The following is a 19,777-nucleotide window of genomic DNA, read 5'->3' as shown; positions in this document are numbered from 1 at the left end:
AGGGAGAGGGAGAGGGAGAGAGAGAGAGAGCGAGAAAGGGGTCTTCCATCCGCTGGTTCACTTCTCAGATGGCCACAACGGCCGGAGCTGCGCCAATCTAAAGCCAGGAACCAGAAGCCTCCTCCGCCATGCAGGTGCAGGGGTTCAAGGACTTGGGCCATTTTCTACTGCTTTCTCAGGCCATAGCCGAAAGCTGGATTGGACGTGGAGCAACCGGGGCTTGAACTGGTGCCTATATGGGATGCCAGCACTGCAGGCAGTAGCTTTACCCACTACACCACAGCGCCAGTCCGTCCTTCCTTCCTTCCTTCCTTCTTTCCTCCCTCCCTCCCTCCCTCCCTCCCTCCCTCCTTCCCTCCCTTCTTTTTCTTCTTCTTCTTTAAAGATTTGTTTATTTATTTGAAAGAGTTAGGAAGACACAGACAGACAGATACACACACACACACAAATCTTGCATCTGCTGCTTAACTCCCCAATTGGCCAAATGGCTGGGGCTGGGCCAGGCCCAAGCTAGGAGCCTGGAAATCCATCAGGGTCTCCCACATGGGTGGCAGGAACCCAAGCACTTAGTTGTTTTTCTGCTGCTTTCCCAGGTGCATTAGCCGGGAGCTGGATGGATAATGGGGCAGCCAGGACATGATCTGGCACCACTATGGGATTTTGGCATCACAGGCAGTGACTTAACACACTGTGCCACAATGCTGGCTACTGCCTTCTAACTTACCCATTACATAATGTTGATTTTCCAATTATAGAATTATTTGTAGAAATACAGAATACATTTTTGAGGTCTGGGTCCTTTATGCTTTAGCTACTTTTCTGTAGTCTGAGGGGATGGCAGGACGAGGAGCTCTGCAGCAGTCTTTATGTCTCTTGTGTTAACCCCTAGTGAAAAATATCCAGCATTCTCAACAGGGTTTACTTGAAAAGGATTTTGCTCAGAAGAATTGAGAGTATTTAATGGAGAGACTCTTTACAGAGGTTTAGGCAGTTCTAACAATAGGGAGGTAACAGGAGACCAGCAGCAGTAGAAAACCATTATTATTCCTAGGCCTAAAGGAGGCAAGAGGAGGCCAAGTGCCAGCTAAGGCATGGAAGAGAGAATGCCCAACAGAAACCATAACAAGAGATTGTAGCTGGAATTGCGACCTTGCGGGGAGAGAAAAGGAATGTTTATCCTCATCTCCCTATACTTCAGCCTTCTCGCCTCCTGCCAATGACTTCCATTGGAAGGACCCCATTGGAAGCCAGAAGCAGGACAGTCTTCAGAGATCAGCTTCTTGAGGGTGGAGAGTAGCATGTGGAAAGAGAATAGCTCAGACAAGTGATGGAGTACAAATGAAGAACCACCCACCCACTTGGGCTCGGTGCTGTGATACTGAGATTTTATTAAATGCAAGGTATCAAAACTTGCTCCGTTTTCAAGCATGGGCTGTACATGCCAATGACAGATGGTCTGGAGGCTCTGGATTGTTTCTTTGACTCAGAGAATAGCTCTAGAGTCTTATTTCTACCAGAGAGAAGCAGTCTGGTTGTTCCTTTCCCCACTTCACAATGTGTCCCCAACATATAAGTCTGAAATTCTTCAGTTAGATGACGCTGTGGTTTGAATGTCCTCTCTCAAATCCATGTGGAAATTTAATTGCTGTTGTAATAGTTGTAAGAGGTGGGACCTTTGAATAAATCATGGCTGTTATTTTGTGTTGGTTATTACTAGAGTTCATTAGTTATTGCAGGAGTGGGCTCCCTATAAAAGATTGAGTTCAGTCTGGTTTTCTTTGGCTCACACATGCTTGCTTCTCCTTCCCCTAAATTATCACATAGCACAAAGGCCCTTGCCAGATGCTAGTGGCATGCCCTTGGACTTCCTGGCTTCCAGAACCATGAACACAATAAATTTGTATTGTTTGTGAATTACCTAGTCTGTGGCATTCTGTTATAGCAGCAGAGAACAAGCTAACACAGATGAGGAAACAAAAGGATTGCCATACTTTGCTTCTCTCTAGAGTTCTGGGCTTTAGATTTCTGCATATTTTTATCCACTCAATGGTATGTTATGGAGGAGGAGAAAAAGAATAAAGTTTAAGAGCTGTGCTCTGCTGCTACTTTCTATTTCATTTCAGATATTTTTATTTCTTTCCTTTAACAGTTTTTAATTTATCCCTTTAATCTTATCCCATTTCTCATTTTGATGGTTTTCAATATTTTGTGAGGTACAAAAATTTTTCTGATTCATTTCCAGATGGGTAGGAAATCCCACCATGTTCTTCTATGGATGTGCATGGATCATCTTGTTGACTACTTTTCTATCAATATTTTATGATTATACAATAATGCTGCTTGATACTAACCAAAACTGTACATAAATATTGCTTTTAATTTTTGTATATATTCATTACATACATTTATCATAAATTATTTTGCTCAATTTTTGTTCAACATTGATACTGTTCCCGTAAACATTTTTAGCTTATATATATATATATATATATACACAACTATATTCAGAAAACATGAACATTGTGCTTTTTTCTGTAGTTCAAAATATTTTTATCTGATGGTACCAGAAGTGCTACAAGTGACACAATAGTTTGTGCGTCCCTGGTTATTTGGAGTTGCTTTCCAAGGTTTGTTTACTTATGTAGTCTCTCTATCCCAGCAGCCTTTTGCTGTTGAACAAAATTCTGTCTTTGGTTTTGAGATGACTCATGAGGTAGATAATTCTTGGGGCACACGTTGACCAAGTGCCTGACACAGATGCCATCCACACATGCTCATCTCTGTTTATCACAATGCACTTCAGGTGTGAGTAATCATCTATTGTTCAGTATTTCATGAAACCTGTATGCATGAGGAGGAAAGTATCCAATTCAAAAGAGGTTTAGAGAAACTGCCAAGACTCAAAGGCACTGATGAAAATGATTAAAGTTCTGTTGAAAACTGTGCTTCTGGGGAAAACTGAGGCTCATATAAACATATGAGTAGGTAGCTCTGTGGATGTCAGTTGGGGAATGACGTGCTATCTTTGCTTCCAAATATTTCATCTATTGGCCTGAGACAGTGCCTCTCCTCCCTGCCTAGGAAGGACTGCCTTTGGGACATATCCCTGTTGAAATGTTCACTTATGTGGGATGACAACAACATCAGAACTATTAGTATTTTTTTTTTTGATGACAGAGAACATGGACAGAATTAGGTAGTGTCCCCATATCCCCAGATTCTACACCTGTGCTTCTGACAAATTGTGGCTCAAATATATGCTTTAAAAATTTCATCTGCCCCACATATGTACATTAATCCTTGTCATTGTTCCCCAAACAATGCAATATAACAAATATTAGCACAGCATTTTATATTGTATTATATTAAGTAATCTATATGTGATTTAAAGTCTACAGGAGGGGGGCTGGTGCTGTGGCATAGTGGGTAAAGCCACAGCCTGCAGTGCCGGCATCCCATATGGGCACTGGTTCGAGACCTGGCTGCTTCGCTTTTGATCCAGCTCTCTGCTACGGCCTGGGAAGTCAGTAGAGGATGGCCCAAGCCCTTGGGCCCCTGCACCTGCATGGGAAACCCGGAAGAAGCTCCTGGCTCCTGGCTTTGGATTGGCACAGCTCCAGCCATTGTGGCTAATTGGGGAGTGAACCAATGGATGGAAGACCTCTCTCTCTCTCTCTCTCTCTCTCTGACTTTCAAAGTAAATAAATAAATCTTTAAAAAAATAAAGTCTACAGGAGGATATATGAAAATTTTATGGGAACACTATGCTATTTTATATAAGGGACTTGAGATTTTGGTACCTGAATGGGGGTTTTCTGGCATCAATATCCTGTGAATACCCAAGGTGACTTTAGTTAAGAGTTCTGGAGGGGTGGGCATTTGACATGGTGGTTAAATGCCACTTGGGGTGCCTGTATCCCATATCTCAGTGCCTAGGCTTGAGTCCCTACTTTGTTTCCAGTTTCAGCTTTCTGCTAATTCCCACCCTGGGAGAAAGCAGATGACTTTTATTTTTTGAGGGATGTGGAAGATCTACATAGAGTTCCTGGCTCTTAGCTTTTGGTCTGGCCCACCCATGGCTGTTGAACACATTATAGGAATGAATCAAAGAATGGAAGATAGCTATCTGTCTATTTTTGTCTTTATCTTTCAAATAAAAAAAATGTTCTGGATTAGGAGTCAAAGGAGAGTTTGGTTATTTCAATAACTTTTTGTGTGACCTGGGGAAAGCCACTTATTTAAATCACAATTTTCTTTTTGATAAGGGGACAATGACACCTTCTGTGTCTTTTAAAATTATTATGACAAGATTAAAGTTATTCATATTTTCATACTCTGAATGAATTAAACTCCATACAACGATCAGCTCTTTCTTATTTTAGAAAAGCAAAATGACCTTCTGAAAAAAAAAATCGCAGAACTGAGTTTAAATCCAAAATATGGTGCCTATTAATGCAATATAGCTGTAGTTCATGACACAGAACAAATAGGCAATAACTGTTTACTTCTTTTCTTCACTTCTATAATGACTGCCTTTAGGCAGGAGGGACGGATTGGTCATTGGCTACAGGTAATAAGTGGGGTGGTTGATGACAGACACCCTGAGATCATCTCAAGCGTGTACCCACAGTCTGTCTGGGGACTTCTATAGTCCTTTTAAAAACCTCACTTGAAACTTTAGCAATTCATTACAAAACCTAATTATGTAAGTACTAACTACAGACTGTCAGCTGATAAAGCTGGCGACTGACATACTCCTGGTTGGCTGGATAAAATTCTGTCTGGAGTTTTACGTTTGATTGCTGTGATTTGTGATCACTGGTCTCTTTTTTCCTTAAGATTTAAGAGTTCAAGTTGTAGAGGATTTTCTCAAAAATTATCCTGTAAGATCACTCATCTGTGTGCGCAAATTAAGTCGATGTTTGTTTCTGAAGAGGACATGAGCTGAATGCATCCTGGCCTGTAGCTTAGGTGTTTTGTTTCTGCCTGTTTTATCTCACCTTAGCCAAGTGGTGCCTCTTGCTGGTCAGCTGTATGGCTTTGCAGTAGAACATTGTGACATAGAGAACGAAAGGCATTTTTAAAGTTAGAGGCAGGCATTTGGCACATCCAAGTTTCCAACCCCTCAGGCTGTGTGTCAGATGCCCCATTGCACTGTGACTTCCCTGAGGATGCTGAGCGAAAGAACCTTCCTTGTTTAATTTCTAGCTATTAGTACACTGCTTGGAAATGAGGCACTTACAGTTTGTCACATGAATACATACCTGAACCTCTAAGGCATCTTATTCAGGATTGGAAATCAGACAACATGGAATAGGAGAGTAAAATCTAGGTTCCATGATTTGGAAATGCTATCACTCTGTAGATCTAGTCAGTGTTGCAGTAACTTTGCTGTTCTGTTCTTTTTGTTTGTTTTTTAAGAAGGGGAATGTAGAAGCAGTTTCTTGATTTTAATTTTTAAAAAAATTCTTTCACTTTCTATTTGGCACTTTTCACCCCTTGGAATTTCATATCAATGTAATTGCTTTATTTTTTGAGGGATGTGAATCACAGAAATTGACTGCTTGGATGACTAGTTGACTGGTTGAATTCTACAAATCAAGATGAAAATCATTTTCTATACTCATGATTTTAATGTGCTGCACTGAAAAATAATTTATTAGATTGTGATTTTGCTTTAAATTTTAAATATAGTTTGGTTTTAATTTTTATGAAAAATGCTTTTTGATGACCACTAAGATTACATTTCCACATATGGTAGCCTCTGTGTTTTCTATGGAAATGACTTCCATTAGGCCTTGCAATGTGTCATGTTGCTACCCAGAGCCCAGAATTTCTTTTTTTTTTAAACATTTATTTTTAATTTTTTAGTTTTTAACAGTCAATATAGTTAATAGATACAATTCTAAGAATATAGAGTGTCCTTCCTCCCTCTGCATTCCCCCTCATCTCTCTCTTTCTCTCTCTCTCTCTCTCTCTCACACACACACACACACACACACACTCTTTCTTCCAGAATTTCTTCATATCTTCTTTACTGCTCAGGTTGCCTTAGTCACAGAATAACTGAGGACCACAATTCTGGTATGCTTTCTCTCCCCCAGTCCCATCCCCATCTCTCTATCCCCTTCTCTCTGTGGCTCTGCCTTTTCAAATAAATAAATATATATATTTGTAAAGCTGGGTTACTATGGGCAAAACAAAATCTTTTAAATAATCATTGGATTTCAGGGGAATTTCAGGTTTCTTTTTAAAAATATTTATTTGAAAGGCAGAGTTTGGGGGTCAGGGGAGAAAATTCTTACATCCACAGATTCACTCCCTAAATGGCTGCAATGGCAGCGGCTGGGTCAAGCCAAAGCCAGGAGCCCAATATTCCATCCAGTTCTCCTACAGGGAAGGCAGGTGCCAAGTTCTTTGACCATTTTCTGCTGCTTTCCCAAGTGTTTTTTTTTTTTTTTTTTTTTGACCGGCAGAGTGGACAGTGAGAGAGAGAGAGAGAGAGACAAAGGTCTTCCTTTACCATTGGTTCACCCTCCAATGGCCGCTGCAGTTGGTGCGCTGCGGCCGGCGCACCGCACTGATCTGAAGCCAGGAGCCAGGTGCTTCTGCTGGTCTCCCATGGGGTGCAGGGCCCAAGCACTTGGGCCATCCTCCACTGCCTTCCTGGGCCACAGCAGAGAGCTGGACTGGAAGAGGGGCAACTGGGACAGAATCCGGCGTCCCGACCGCAACTAGAACCCGGGGTGCTGGCGCTGCATGCGGAGGATTAGCCTATTGAGCCATGGCACCGGCCTCCCAAATGCTTTTACAGGGAACTGAATCAGAAGTGGAGTAGCCAGGACTCAAATTGGTGCTCATATAGGATGCTGAGGTTGCAGGCAGTGGCTTTACCCACTACACCACAATGCTGGCCCTGAGGCAAATATTGCAATGGAGAAACATAATTGGAAAATGAAATTTGGCCTACTGTTTAAGATAAGGACACATTTGCTGCAGAATTGTGCATATTTGAACTAAAGATTTCTTTTTGGCTAAAAATGATCAAATAGCAAAAATCAATCATTGTCATAGTTCCTGGTCTTTGTTGATGACATCTAAGTCTTCTGAAAAGTAAAGAAAAACCAAACACTTTTCAGAGATGACTTCATGCAGAATAAAATATAATAATTAAAATTTGATATTAAAATTATTTTTAAAGACTTATTTATTTATTTGAAAGGCAGAATTACAGAGGCAGAGAGAGAGAGAGAGAGACAGAGACCTTCCATCTCTTCCATCTACTGGTTCACTTCTCAAATGGCCACCATGACCAGAGCTGGACCAGTCTGAAGCCAGAAGCCTAGATTTCTTGCAGATCTCCCACGTGAGTGCAGGGGCCCAAGGACTTGGGCCACCTACTGCTTTTCCAGGCCATAGCAGAGAGCTGGGTTGGAAATGGAACAGCCAGTACCCAAACTGGCACCCATTTGGGATTTTGGCACTGAGGGCAGAGGCTTTACTGGCTAAACCACAACACTGGCCCTGGTATGAAAAGTTTTGAGTCCACAACAGAGCATAGACTGTAGTGCAAACATCAGCTCCTTCCCCCATCTTCCCTCTCTTCTCTCCCTCCCCCCTCCTCTCCTTTTCTCTTTCATGATTGAATATGTGAGAGATCTTCAAAAATTTCATGGAAAATGAATGTTATGAAAAAACTATGCATGAATTTAAGAAAATTTGTACAAAATTAAACTTATCTTTTAGTTCCTTTTTCTATGAATATTTTGAAGCCCTCTAAGATTGTGTGCCAGCTTTATCCCAAGTGCTGTTCTAAGTGTGAAGGAATCAGTTTAGTTTAGACCTCAGTTTTGGTAGAAATAACAACAGTCCATGCCCAAGATCAATTTTGTTTTTTGGTGTGTTTGTTTATTACTTTTTGATTTATTTTTTAAGAAATACAAATTTTATAAGTACAACTTTAGGAATATTGTTATTCTTCCCACCATACCCGCCCTCCCATCCACACTCCCACCCCTTCCTCCTCCCACTTCCATTGCCAGTCCCATTCTCCATTAAGATTCATTTTCAGATAACTTTGTACACAGAAGATCAACTCTATACTATGTAGATTTAAATAATTTGCACATACACAAACTGTTTGAGAACTAGTTTTGCAGTTAACTCTCAGAACTCATTGAGGACAGAGGTCCTGCATGGAGAGTTAGTGCACAGTGACTCCTGTTGTTAATTTAACAATTAACACTCTTATGTATGACTTCAGTGACCCCCTGAGGCTTTTGACATGAGTTGCCTAAGCTATGGAAGCCTTTTGAGTCCCCAAACTCTGTCAGTATTTGGACAAGGCCATAAGCAAAGTGGAAGTTCTCTCCTCCCTGCAGAGAAAAGTACATTTTTTTTTATTTGACAGATAGAGTTAGTGAGAGAGAGAGCAACAGAGAGAAAGGTCTTACTTCCATTGGTTTACCCCCCAAATGGCCACTACGGCCAGTGCTGCACTGGTCTGAAGCCAGGATCCAGGTACTTCCTCCTGGTCTCCCACACGGGTGCAGGGGCCCAAGCACTTGGGCCATCCTCCACTGCCTTGCTGGGCCACAGCAGAGAGCTGGACTGGAAGAGGAGCAACCTGGACTAGAACCTGGTTTCCATATAGGATGCCGGGCAGCAGGCGGAGGATTAACCAAGTGATCCAGGGCGCCAGCCCCAAAAGTACATCCTTCTTTGATGGCCACTTCTTTCTACTGGGGTCTCACTCACAGAGATCCTTCATGCAGAACATTTTTTTGCCACAGTGCCATGAAAAATTTTGAAGAGACTGCTGTGTACCTATGAGTTCCAGAGTTGATGGGAGGGAAGGATAATAAGCCAAACCTATTGTTTACTCCTCTTCAAAAGAGTTTGCCCATAGGAGCCCTAGCTCATCTTCTACTGTAACCACCTACACAATTCTCAGCCCTGCCTACCTCAAAGAGTGAACCATAATTCCAGCTTCATGAGCACAGGTTGTTATTTACTATACCACAGCAGGTGAGGTGAAATCCAGCAAGCAGCATTTTCCCTTTGAGGGATTCCCATGTCAGGTGTGACATTCAACTGACAGCAGCAGTGAGATAGCTCAGTAGCTGGCTGTGTCTCCCAGGATTGGCTGGTGCTTCATATATGCAGCCCCTACATCAAGTCAAAGGGAGGTCACAGGAACATCTCTAGTACAGAGAGGTCTACATAGACATCACCAAAGACAGTGCCCAGTCTCACAATCAGGGTCTGGGGGGGGCATGGAATCTGAAATTTTTTGATTGGATATATTTTGCTTTTTTATTTAATTTCTAGAAGCAGGAAAGTCAGCTGCGTGGAAGGCCATGACTGGTATGCTTTTGCTGAGCTGCTTGATGTTTCTTTTGCCCATAGAGCCCTGTAGGACATTATGCCAGGTAAGAAAAAGGGAAAAGGTGAACTGGTTGGAAAGCAAATGGGTAGCAAAATCCATTCATTAGTAAACAAGCTCTCAGTTTCCTGGAATCTAAAAAGTAGGGAGAAGACACTCATAGAATGATTGGTGCAGCCAGGGAAATGGCAACTATAGGGCAACAAAACCCATTTCAGCCAATACCTGGAAGTTATTTTCCCATAAACTTTATTTTCACAAATTCCTGAGATGCAGTGATCTCAAATGAATTAAAGGTAATGAAGTCTTCTTCTCATTTCCTGGGATAGGGAGACTTTCAGTTGCTTATAAGCAGGGCGGTGCTGTTTCTTGAGGGATACTTGATAGTGTGGGGGTAAACAAAGTTGCCTCAATGATAAGGAGGATTTAGTGACATTTGGTGGGCAAGACTAAGAATGGTCTGGCACAAGGGAGCATTGTCCCACCCAAAATTGCAATGATATCCCCTTTGTGAACTAACAGGAACAATGAGCAAATCAGATAGTCAGTGGTTAAACAAAGTCTAACTGGGGTGCAGGTTGTAACAAAGTACTGTTTTAAATTTTGTGGAGCATTGATCCCTGTCTCTCTGAAGTATTTTCCTCAAAGCCCGGGTCATTTTAATTTCCCTATTAGTTACTTCTTTAAAAAGGTATGGAGAGCATTGAGAGAGAGTACATAAAAATATTCCAAGGGTCTTTGGAAGAGGGTGTTATTGCTTGCTTGACCACAAGATCTTGCAAAGAGATCTGAGATGAACTAGTGAACATCTAACTCCCCTACTTTATGATGGGGGAGACTGAGGCCTATGGTGTGCAATGTGACTTGCTTGAGGTATGTCCCTAAAGAGCCAAAGACTGAATATTTATCTTCACTGGGCTTCTTGCTCTTTCCTTTTTAACATGTGCCTTCTTTTAACATGAAAAAATATGACCTTGGAAGTTCCTTTCAAGAGTTTTCCAAATGATATTTACTTACCCATCTACTTAGTTTGCCCTTGGATGGGAACCTTCTCCATGACTCTCCTTCTCCCCAGACTCTGAGCTGATATCTGGTTGTGGGAGAAGTTAGAGACCCCTTTGAACATACCTTATTGTGGAAGCATCTCAGCCTGACAGTTTGGGCCTGTTTCCATCTTTATTCCACTTCCTCATACACATTTTTCTACAAGACAGAGTAAGGAAAATAGGCACAGTATGAGAGGTTGGCTTTGTTTTTCTTGACTACTGGAGATAACTTCTCCAGGAGCATTTTGTCATTTTATTCCCATTATACAAAGCTACTGAATACTGAGCTCTGGGTGCTACCCCTATCCTGACCTGCCCACACACCCAAGCAGCCAGTCCAGCTGGTCAAACTGGTTGCCAGTTTGCAGATGCCTTTTTCACTAAATTAGGTTTGGAGCTGTTGGCATCGGAGGCAAAAGTGGCCCTTACTGGATGCCACCTTAGATATGAAATGACCAAAGGAGTCATATGATGTGTTTGGCAAATTAGCGGGAAGAAGTGAATCACAGGAGAAGGCAGAGTTTCTGTATCTCCCGGTAAACAGCATTCTATGGCATTCTGCCCATGTACCTGATTAATATGATGTGACTTCATTGGAGCTGGTTGAATGGGCCAAGTATTATCCAGAGTTGTTGAATTCTAACAGCATTTATCATAGTATATTGATGTTCATGGCCCTATCCAGATGGATTTTTGATACCTTGAGATACCTGTACTTTTTTCTATAATCCTCTCTGCTTTTTGTGCTTGAACATGAGCTGGCTTTTTTGGAAAGAGCAGGACTGTAGGAGCTAGGAGAGCTAAGTTCTAGTTCTAGAACTTTCTTTTTTCTTTCTTTCTTTCTTTCTTTCTTTCTTTCTTTCTTTCTTTGACAGGCAGAGTGGACAGTGAGAGAGAGAGACAGAGAGAAAGGTCTTCCTTTTGCCGTTGGTTCACCCTCCAATGGCCGCTGCGGCCGGTGCGCTGCGGCCGGTGCATCGCGCTGATCCGATGGCAGGAGCCAGGTACTTATCCTGGTCTCCCATGGGGTGCAGGGCCCAAGCACTTGGGCCATCCTCCACTGCACTCCCTGGCCACAGCAGAGAGCTGGCCTGGAAGAGGGGCAACCGGGACAGAATCCAGCGCCCTGACCGGGACTAGAACCCGGTGTGCCGGCGCCGCAAGGTGGGAGGATTAGCCTAGTGAGCTGTGGCGCCGGCGTTATAGAACTTTCTATTTGGCCTTGTAAAATTCACCTCATCTACCAAAGCCTCAGTTTTCTTATTTGTAAAATATTTGTAAAATATGAATTGATGATTTATAACGTCTCCCAAAACTTTAAAAATATTTTAACATTCCTGTTTAGAACTTTACCTCTTCCACTTAATTCTCTTGATTATAAAATGAAAAGGCATCTTAAATCAATGACTTAAGGATATTGTCTTTCATGAATCTTCAGTGATACCTTCTTGACTTTGGAGAGACTTCCAAATGTTCATTTCATATTCTCCATAAGTTCTTATTTGATAGGGAAAACAGAATATTCAGCATTGTTTCTTGATAACACAGAAAAGAATAATATTGTTAATGAAGAAGGGACATTAGTCCCAAGTATTTTTTTTTTAAAGTTTTATTTTTATTTATTTTTATTTTTATTTTTATTTATTTATTTTTTTGACAGGGAGAGTGGACACTGAGAGAGAGAGACAGAGAGAAAGGTCTTCCTTTGCCGTTGGTTCACCCTCCAATGGCCGCCGCGGCTGGTGCACTGCGCTGATCCGATGGCAGGAGCCAGGAACCAGGTGCTTTTCCTGGTCTCCCATGGGGTGCAGGGCCCAAGCACCTGGGCCATCCTCCACTGCACTCCCTGGCCACAGCAGAGAGCTGGCCTGGAAGAGGGGCAACCGGGACAGAATCCGGCGCCCCAACCGGGACTAGAACCTGGTGTGCCGGCGCCGCTAGGCGGAGGATTAGCCTAGTGAGCCGTGGCGCCGGCCAGTCCCAAGTATTTGATCACTGAATTTCCAGTTTCTTCTCCAGTGGCTTAACTCTTGGAACACAAGTTGGAGTTACTGGACCAAAGCTCTTCCTAGACACTAGGCAGCACTCTTCTGGTGCAGAAACAAAGCCTTTCAGTATCTCCTCCCATACACATACACACATTCACATATATAGCAGAATGTATACCTACACACTAATAATGTATATATGCAGATATATATGTGTAAGACTGAACTACCTCCTTAGGGTATGCAAAGAAGCACAACACACAATCCTTGCTCTTAAGGAACTTAGAATTTAATTGAAAAGATAATATGCTTATATAAGAAGAGTAGATAGCAAGACAGCAGGTGAGTATATGCGAAGCATTGAATGAAGGGTATGGATAATAAATACTATGCAAGCTGGATAAAAAAATGCATCAGGAAATAATGGGTCAGGAAAGACTTCTTGGAAGAGTAAAACTTGAGCTTTATATGTAATTGGCATTCAGTAAGTTTGTGTCCAGAAAAATAACAGTAGTTAAATCTTAACTAGCATTTACAGTAAGTGTTCTAAGTGTTTTCCATAGATGATCTCATTTATTCCCCTTAAAACATGCTATCTATAAGTATCATAAAATTATGGTGCTGTAGTTCTTACTCTAGTTTAGAGATGAGGAATCTGACATTTCAGAAAGGTGAACTTTCCCACAGCCTCAAGTGATGGTTTTGGATGTCTTCTCCCAGAGTATACCACCTGACCCATCATAAACCACTTTCTCGGTGGGGGTCAGGTTTGTTATGAGTGAGTGGGATAGAGAAGATGTAACTGAGAGAGCTGGGAAGGCACATGATAGAGGGGAGCTAGGTTTTGGAGGTACCCTCTTAAGGAAAAAGAACACAAAATTACAAATAGAAATTTAATTGAAAAGTGGATAGTTGCCTATAATAATAAAGGAAGTTATAACAAATTTCAAAATGATGAAAAAATATTCAGTAGTTATCTAACATTATTTGGTAATATGAACTGATGGCCTTTCTGTTCCAGCATTTTTGGCTTTATACCTGCATGCCAATAATTTTATAACTTTTTTCTGTAGAAAGAAGGGTTATTTAATCTTTCTTCTAGGTTACTGCTCAAATTTTTTTATTATTGCTAGATTAGAAAAGTAATATTCAGTTTATCAATTATTTCTTAGCAATGTCATGTAAATATGTAGCACTATTGTCACATTTGAGAAAATCTCTATTATGTTTCTTTCATATGTGCATTGCAAGGTATCAAGGCACTTGGAATTTTCTTATTCTGTGACTAATTGTTAGAACTCATAGAATTAATGCCACTTACCTGTTGATATCCTCATTGTAATGCAGAAATAAATGCAGACTATAGAAGTATATACTATTCAATCCTAATTAAAAATATCTCCAACTCAACTGGTTTTCCACATTCCAAAAATAGATAAGTTCTCTAGTAATACCCAAAATGAAGAAGAATAGGAAGGAGGGGGATTTGGCCTGGCAAAACAATGATGGTCTTAACAGGTAACAGGCAATAAAAATATTTCGCTTTTATTCCTTTTTTAAACTTTTATTTAATAAATACAAATTTCCAAAGTACAACTTTTGGCTTATAGTGGTTTTTCCCCCCATAACCACCCTCCCACCCACAAACCATCCCATCTCCTACTCCCTCTCCCATCCCATTTTTCATTAAGATTCATTTTTAATTACCTTTATATACAGAAGATCAATTTTGTATATACTAAGTAAAGATTTCAACAGTTTGCTTTCGAAAATTTGCTACCACATATAAGACTGTGAGCACATTGCTAGATCCACTCCTAGGGCTTCAAAAGAGCCCATATAAGCAAGGCACTCTGAAACTTCATCTTTACAAAGTGACTAGGAAATCTACCTCTGCCCACAAATGCATTTAGTCCCTGGACAGAATGTAGGCCATTCTTACTGGAGAGTAAGGAGGGCTCCTACTGAATCAATAGCAGGGAGAGAGAAAGCTGTCCAAACTGCAGGGAAAATGGGAGGATGGTGCCACATTTCACAGATTCAGCTTTTGGTGGCCTTTTTGGGGTCAAAGCTAATTCATGTGTGGTTGTTCATCTGTAACTATGGTGAACCTTTGTGCTGGCCTATTTGATTTTGATATGATTTTTTTTTTTCGTATCTAGGCTGCCAGCAAAAGCAAGCAGAAGGTGTCTGCCAAGCCACATGGTATGTTGACTGCCCTCTTTAGTGCAAGTTTGGCTGTTCATTTATTGTCACAGAGGACCATACTCAGCCCTCAGTATTGAGACATGGCACATAGGATTCCTTTATAGCCTGTCTTTGCACCTCTGGTATTAAATTGTGCCTTTGACCTCCACCTTCCCTGTGTGCTCCAAGCACCCTCTACTTTGTCTTAGTCTAAGAACTCTTTGCCATAAATCCTTTAGATTGAGCCACTTTAAATGGGGGAAATAACTAGAATGTGTCTGTGAGAACCTGAAGATGATGTAACTCATTATGAAGTTCTGGAGCTCGGAGGCTTTTTAGAAAACATCTGGGATAACGGATTCAGGCAGCTCTAGAGTTCTAAGGAGGTGCTCAGTGGTCCCTGTGGGGGTGACACAGTGGACTGAATTTTGGGCTCATCCTTCTCACTTTGACTAGGCAGCTTCACTCCACTGTTACTTATTTTAAACACTGGAGTTCATCATAATATGTTGTTACAAACAATAGGCTATGGTTGCTCAAATATATTATGACCACTGTTCTGTTTCTATCTCCCTCCTCTTTACAAAGAAAAAGACACCTGTGTCCAAAGGATTTGTGTGCTTTCACAACAGGGAAACCGTGATGATTGTCCTAGTGCCACTCAGAACTCATACCTTTCCATCTCATATGGACACCTTTTATTTTCTCAGGTATATGTGATGGTGTCTGTATGGACAATTCCCACTGCAGTCAACCTTGCCCTCCAGACACAGAGGGAACTATGGGGTTTGCATGCCGGAAAAAGAAATGGCACAAGATCACTGATACCTGCCGAACTCTAAATGCCTTCAACATCTTTGAGGTAATATCTTTTAACGCATAATGTGATCATGTGATCTAATGAGCAAAGCAGAGCTGCAAGTTAGCAATGTATACTGCCCTCAAGAGGAGGGAGGAAGAACGTTAGGCAGAGCAGTACATAGGTATGTATTTGTGAATGTGTAAACAGCTATGTGAAGACTGTTTACATAACAATGGTGTTGTAAACTTTGTATACCTTTTCATGACAGGAAGGAAATGGGTTATTTAGGTTAGAGCTAGAGGAGGTGCTTAGATTATCACGGTCTTCTCCATTTTCACCATCAGCCCTTTATTTTTTTATTTTTATTTTTTTTTGACAGGCAGAGTGGACAGTGAGAGAGAGAGACAGAGAGAAAGGTTTTCCTTTGCCGTTGGTTCACCCTCCAATGGCTGCCGCGGCCGGCGCGCTGCGGCCGGCGCACCGCGCTGATCCGATGGCAGGAGCCAGGAGCCAGGTGCTTTTTCCTGGTCTCCCATGGGGTGCAGGGCCCAAGCACCTGGGCCATCCTCCACTGCACTCCCTGGCCACAGCAGAGGGCTGGCCTGGAAGAGGGGCAACCGGGACAGAATCCGGCGCCCCAACCGGGACTAGAACCCGGTGTGCCGGCGCCGCTAGGCGGAGGATTAGCCTATTGAGCCGCGGCGCCGGCTTATTTTTATTTTTTTTTGACAGGCAGAGTGGACAGTGAGAGAGAGAGACAGAGAGAGAAAGGTCTTCCTTTTGCCGTTGGGTCACCCTCCAGTGGCTGCCACAGCCAGTGTGCTGCGGCTGGTGCGCCACGCTGATCCGAAGGCAGGAGCCAGGTGCTTCTCCTGGTCTCCCATGGGGTGCAGGGCCCGAGGACTTGGGCCATCCTCCACTGCACTCCCTGGCCACAGCAGAGAGCTGGCCTGGAAGAGGGGCAACCGGGACAGAATCCAGCGCCCCGACCGGGACTAGAACCCGGTGTGCTGATGCCACTAGGTGGAGGATTAGCCTAGTGAGCTGTGGCGCCAGCCTCCATCAGCCCTTTAGTACCTCATGCCTCAACACACAAAGCATCCTTCACTGACCAGTGTCATCCCTGAGCACTTGCTAGACCCAGAATTTAGGCCTCACCTCAGACCTGTTAAATCATACAAGTGTTTTATAAAGATCTCCAGGTGATTATATTCTCATTAAAGTGTGAGAAGCAGGCCTACCTAAAGGGAAGGACTTAATATCATCAAGCAGAATATTTCCACACATACTAAAGTAATTACATGTTTGTTCTAACCAAATTCTATTTGGGCTGGGTGTTTGGTACAATGGCTAAAACACTGATTGCATCCTTTATAGAAGTGGTTGTATTTGAGTCCCAGCTCTGCTTCTGATTCTAGATGGTCAAATAATTGGGTCCCTGCCATCCCCATGGTAAATCTGGAGTGGGTTCTGGACTCCTGGCTTCTGCCTGGCTCAACTCCAAATGTTATGGCATTTAGAGAATTGTCGCTCCCCCTCTTCGTGGAGGAACGACACAGGACCCTGCGCTGTTCTTTTGTCTGCTCGGCCCTCCCCGGGTTTGCTGCTGGTTCTTCCCGGGTTGGCTACTGTCCCTTCCACCTCCGTGGAAGGGCAGTTCCCCCTGGCCACTTTCCCCACTTCCGCAGGGGAGCGGCACACCACCGGCCGGCTCTCTCGGGGGTTGCACAGGTGTTCCTTCAGATAGATGTTCCCCTTAGATGTTCCTGGTGCATGTTGTCTCTCTCCTCCTTTATAGTCCTCTTCCACCAATCCCAACTCTGCTACCCACACGCCGAGTACGCTGCTCTCCTCCAATCAGGAGCAGGTCCTACAGTTTATTGGTTGAACTGGAGGCAGCTGTGTAGAAGCTGTTTCGTCCTCTCCCAGTGCCATATTGTGGGAGAGCAGATGCATAGAATAAGTCTTAATTCCAGTAACTTAGTCTAGTCCGAGTTGCTCCCCACAGAGTGAACCAGTGAATGGGAGATCTCTGTTTCTGGGCCTTCCAAAATTCTAGTAAATAGAATCAGGTCAAATGTCATTTCTTCTCCCCCCCGCCCCCCCCCCCCCCTTTGTCTAAAAGGGGCTTTATCTTTCTGAAGTTCAGCTCCTGCTTCCTTCAGAGGAGTCTGGGCTTTGGCATTTCTTCTGTCTTAGGAACATCCCCATTCTCTCTTTTGGGGCCTATCTGTGGTCAGGGCCAGTGGACATTTTGAGTCTCTTACCAGGCCTCAGAAAGCCTAGCATTCCTAACATTTGGGTGGCTTGAGCAAAGATTCATACTTAAACTCACATATTGCATGTTTTAATATTTCAATGCTTTAAATGAAACATACAAACTGCTGATAAAATATGTTCTGTCTGCCTCCCATCCCAGATTCCACCCTACACCTCAAGGGTAGTGAACAGCTATGGCTACACATCTATAACTCTGAAAACAGGTGCCCCTGAGCTACCTCTAGGAATAGGAGCACTGGTATCCTGGTTCATCCTTGTCAGGGCGATCTTTGGAATAACCCATGAAAGCCTTGAAAGTGGGCTTCAATGTGTGGAGCAATTCAGGTGTCTGGAAGCAAGCAGGTGGGCTCTGGGTAGGCACATCTTCTAGGCCCAAGGACTCTTGACTATGCAAAGGGGCAGGCTGGTGAGAGGCCATAAAAGGGTCCTCTTAAGTAAGGACCAGCAAACTTTTTCTTTAAAGGGCCATATTTTAGGCTTCGTGGCTCACTTGGTTTCTGCAGCAACTACTCGGCTGTTGTCGCATGAATTAACTGATTGAGTTTCAGCCAAATTTTATGTAAAAAAAAAAAAAAGCCAGCCAGCCTGGGGCCATAGTTTGACATACTTGGTCTAAAATGTGGGACCCTGAGCCTGAATCTATGGGAGATACTATCTATCAGTATTTTTAGTCATTCTTTTGTCTTGATGCTCTAATTGATTCATCTAAGTCCAATTCAGAATTCCTGATTTTAAGATATACTCATGTTTCATGCTTTATTCTTCAGGAATAGCAAAAATAAACTTAGATGGAACTAGAATATACATGCAGGATATGTACCAGAGGGCATTTTAAATGATGCTAGAAGTAACAATTGCTATTTGAGGGGAGAGACTAAGGAGTAGGCAGTTAGGAAACTGAGACTTTCATTTTCTGATTCACACACTTTGGTACTGGTCAAGGCATTCCACAACAAACATGACTTTGAAAATAGAAAAACATTATGCAATATGCAATTATATAATAAGGCTGTCCTAAGTTTTAGTAAATGTACTTTTACTTTTAACACAAAAATAACATAATTAAATTTTCTTTTATTTTACCATATCTTAGGGGGATTCATATTCAGTTCAACCATTCGGAGAAAATATAAAAGTAAATACATATGCTGGAAAGTCTGAGACCATAGCAGACATGTTGATGCAAAGGTGCCCAGCAGATTTGTCTTGTGTACTTAGAAATATTCAGAAGTCTCCACGGTTACCAGGGAACATCGCTTTCATTGTGCAGCTCTTACACAACATATCAACAGTGTTGTTGACAGATATTGATGAGGCAAAAATGCAGGTGAGCAGCCTTGAATATGTGCTACAGCATTTGTTCATTTAGAAAGGAATGTTGGCTAGTTGGAGTATTCTGTGAGGTTCTTGGGGGCTGGAGACTTTAGTATTTCCAATGCCTAACATAGCAAGTGTTCAACAAATCTTCACTGAAGAAAGGATGAATAAACAAATGGGAAAAATAAACACATTTAATCAACAAGCATTTATAGAAAGCAATTACTTAGTTATGGTGGATGTTGGAGTCTGCTTTTCCAATTTAGATTTTGGTTATTGAAAACCTCTAAGAAACATTCTATGTACTACAGAGAGAAAGAATCTTTTCACTTTCATTTGTAAGTGAAAACAGGTTGCTATAATGGAAAATAATGTTATGCAAAGAAAACAGCCATATATATCTGGTGAAGAGATGTGAAATGGAATTGGCACCGTTTCTTTTGTTTTTGGTCTTTGAAACAGAGGATAGAAAACATATATTCAGCCTTCGGGGTCAATTTCCAAATTAGTAGGTTTCTGAACAGGATTTTGCAACACAGTTGGTTTGTAAGAAATGTTTATTACATGATGGCTACTCTGACAAGGGTAGGAAAATTACTAGTTTCACCAAGACATGAAGTGGAGTGATGATGGAAAGTATGTGAAGGCTGCCCAGCTGCCTATCTCACAAACAGAGGAGGGAATGGTAAGACAATTCTCTTGTAGCTCAATCCTTCAGCTCAAACTTGCCTGTGCATATAAGGAGACCTGGAGACCTCATGAAGGTATTGAT

The 19,777-nt window shown here is 42.3% G+C and overlaps 1 protein-coding gene across 2 annotated transcripts in view; it reads left to right on the top strand.

Annotated features, from left to right (window-relative positions):
• LOC100342206 (putative adhesion G protein-coupled receptor F2P) overlaps positions 1-19,777 on the top strand; it is a 76,060-nt gene that overhangs the window by 30,832 nt on the left and 25,451 nt on the right. For both annotated transcript variants that reach the window (XM_089333214.1, XM_008263020.5), the window contains exons 2-5: positions 9,331-9,431; positions 14,582-14,624; positions 15,317-15,468; positions 18,782-19,015. In XM_089333214.1, the coding sequence (XP_089189340.1) occupies positions 9,360-9,431; positions 14,582-14,624; positions 15,317-15,468; positions 18,782-19,015 (501 nt within the window). In that variant the 5' untranslated portion in view covers positions 9,331-9,359. The remainder of the gene's footprint in view (positions 1-9,330; positions 9,432-14,581; positions 14,625-15,316; positions 15,469-18,781; positions 19,016-19,777) is intronic.

Source organism: Oryctolagus cuniculus, chromosome 5 (assembly GCF_051225735.1).
Source record: "Oryctolagus cuniculus isolate XC-2025 breed Fujian yellow rabbit chromosome 5, ASM5122573v1, whole genome shotgun sequence".
NCBI classification, from domain to species: domain Eukaryota; kingdom Metazoa; phylum Chordata; class Mammalia; order Lagomorpha; family Leporidae; genus Oryctolagus; species Oryctolagus cuniculus.
This window is presented reverse-complemented; position numbering and strand designations above follow the sequence as displayed.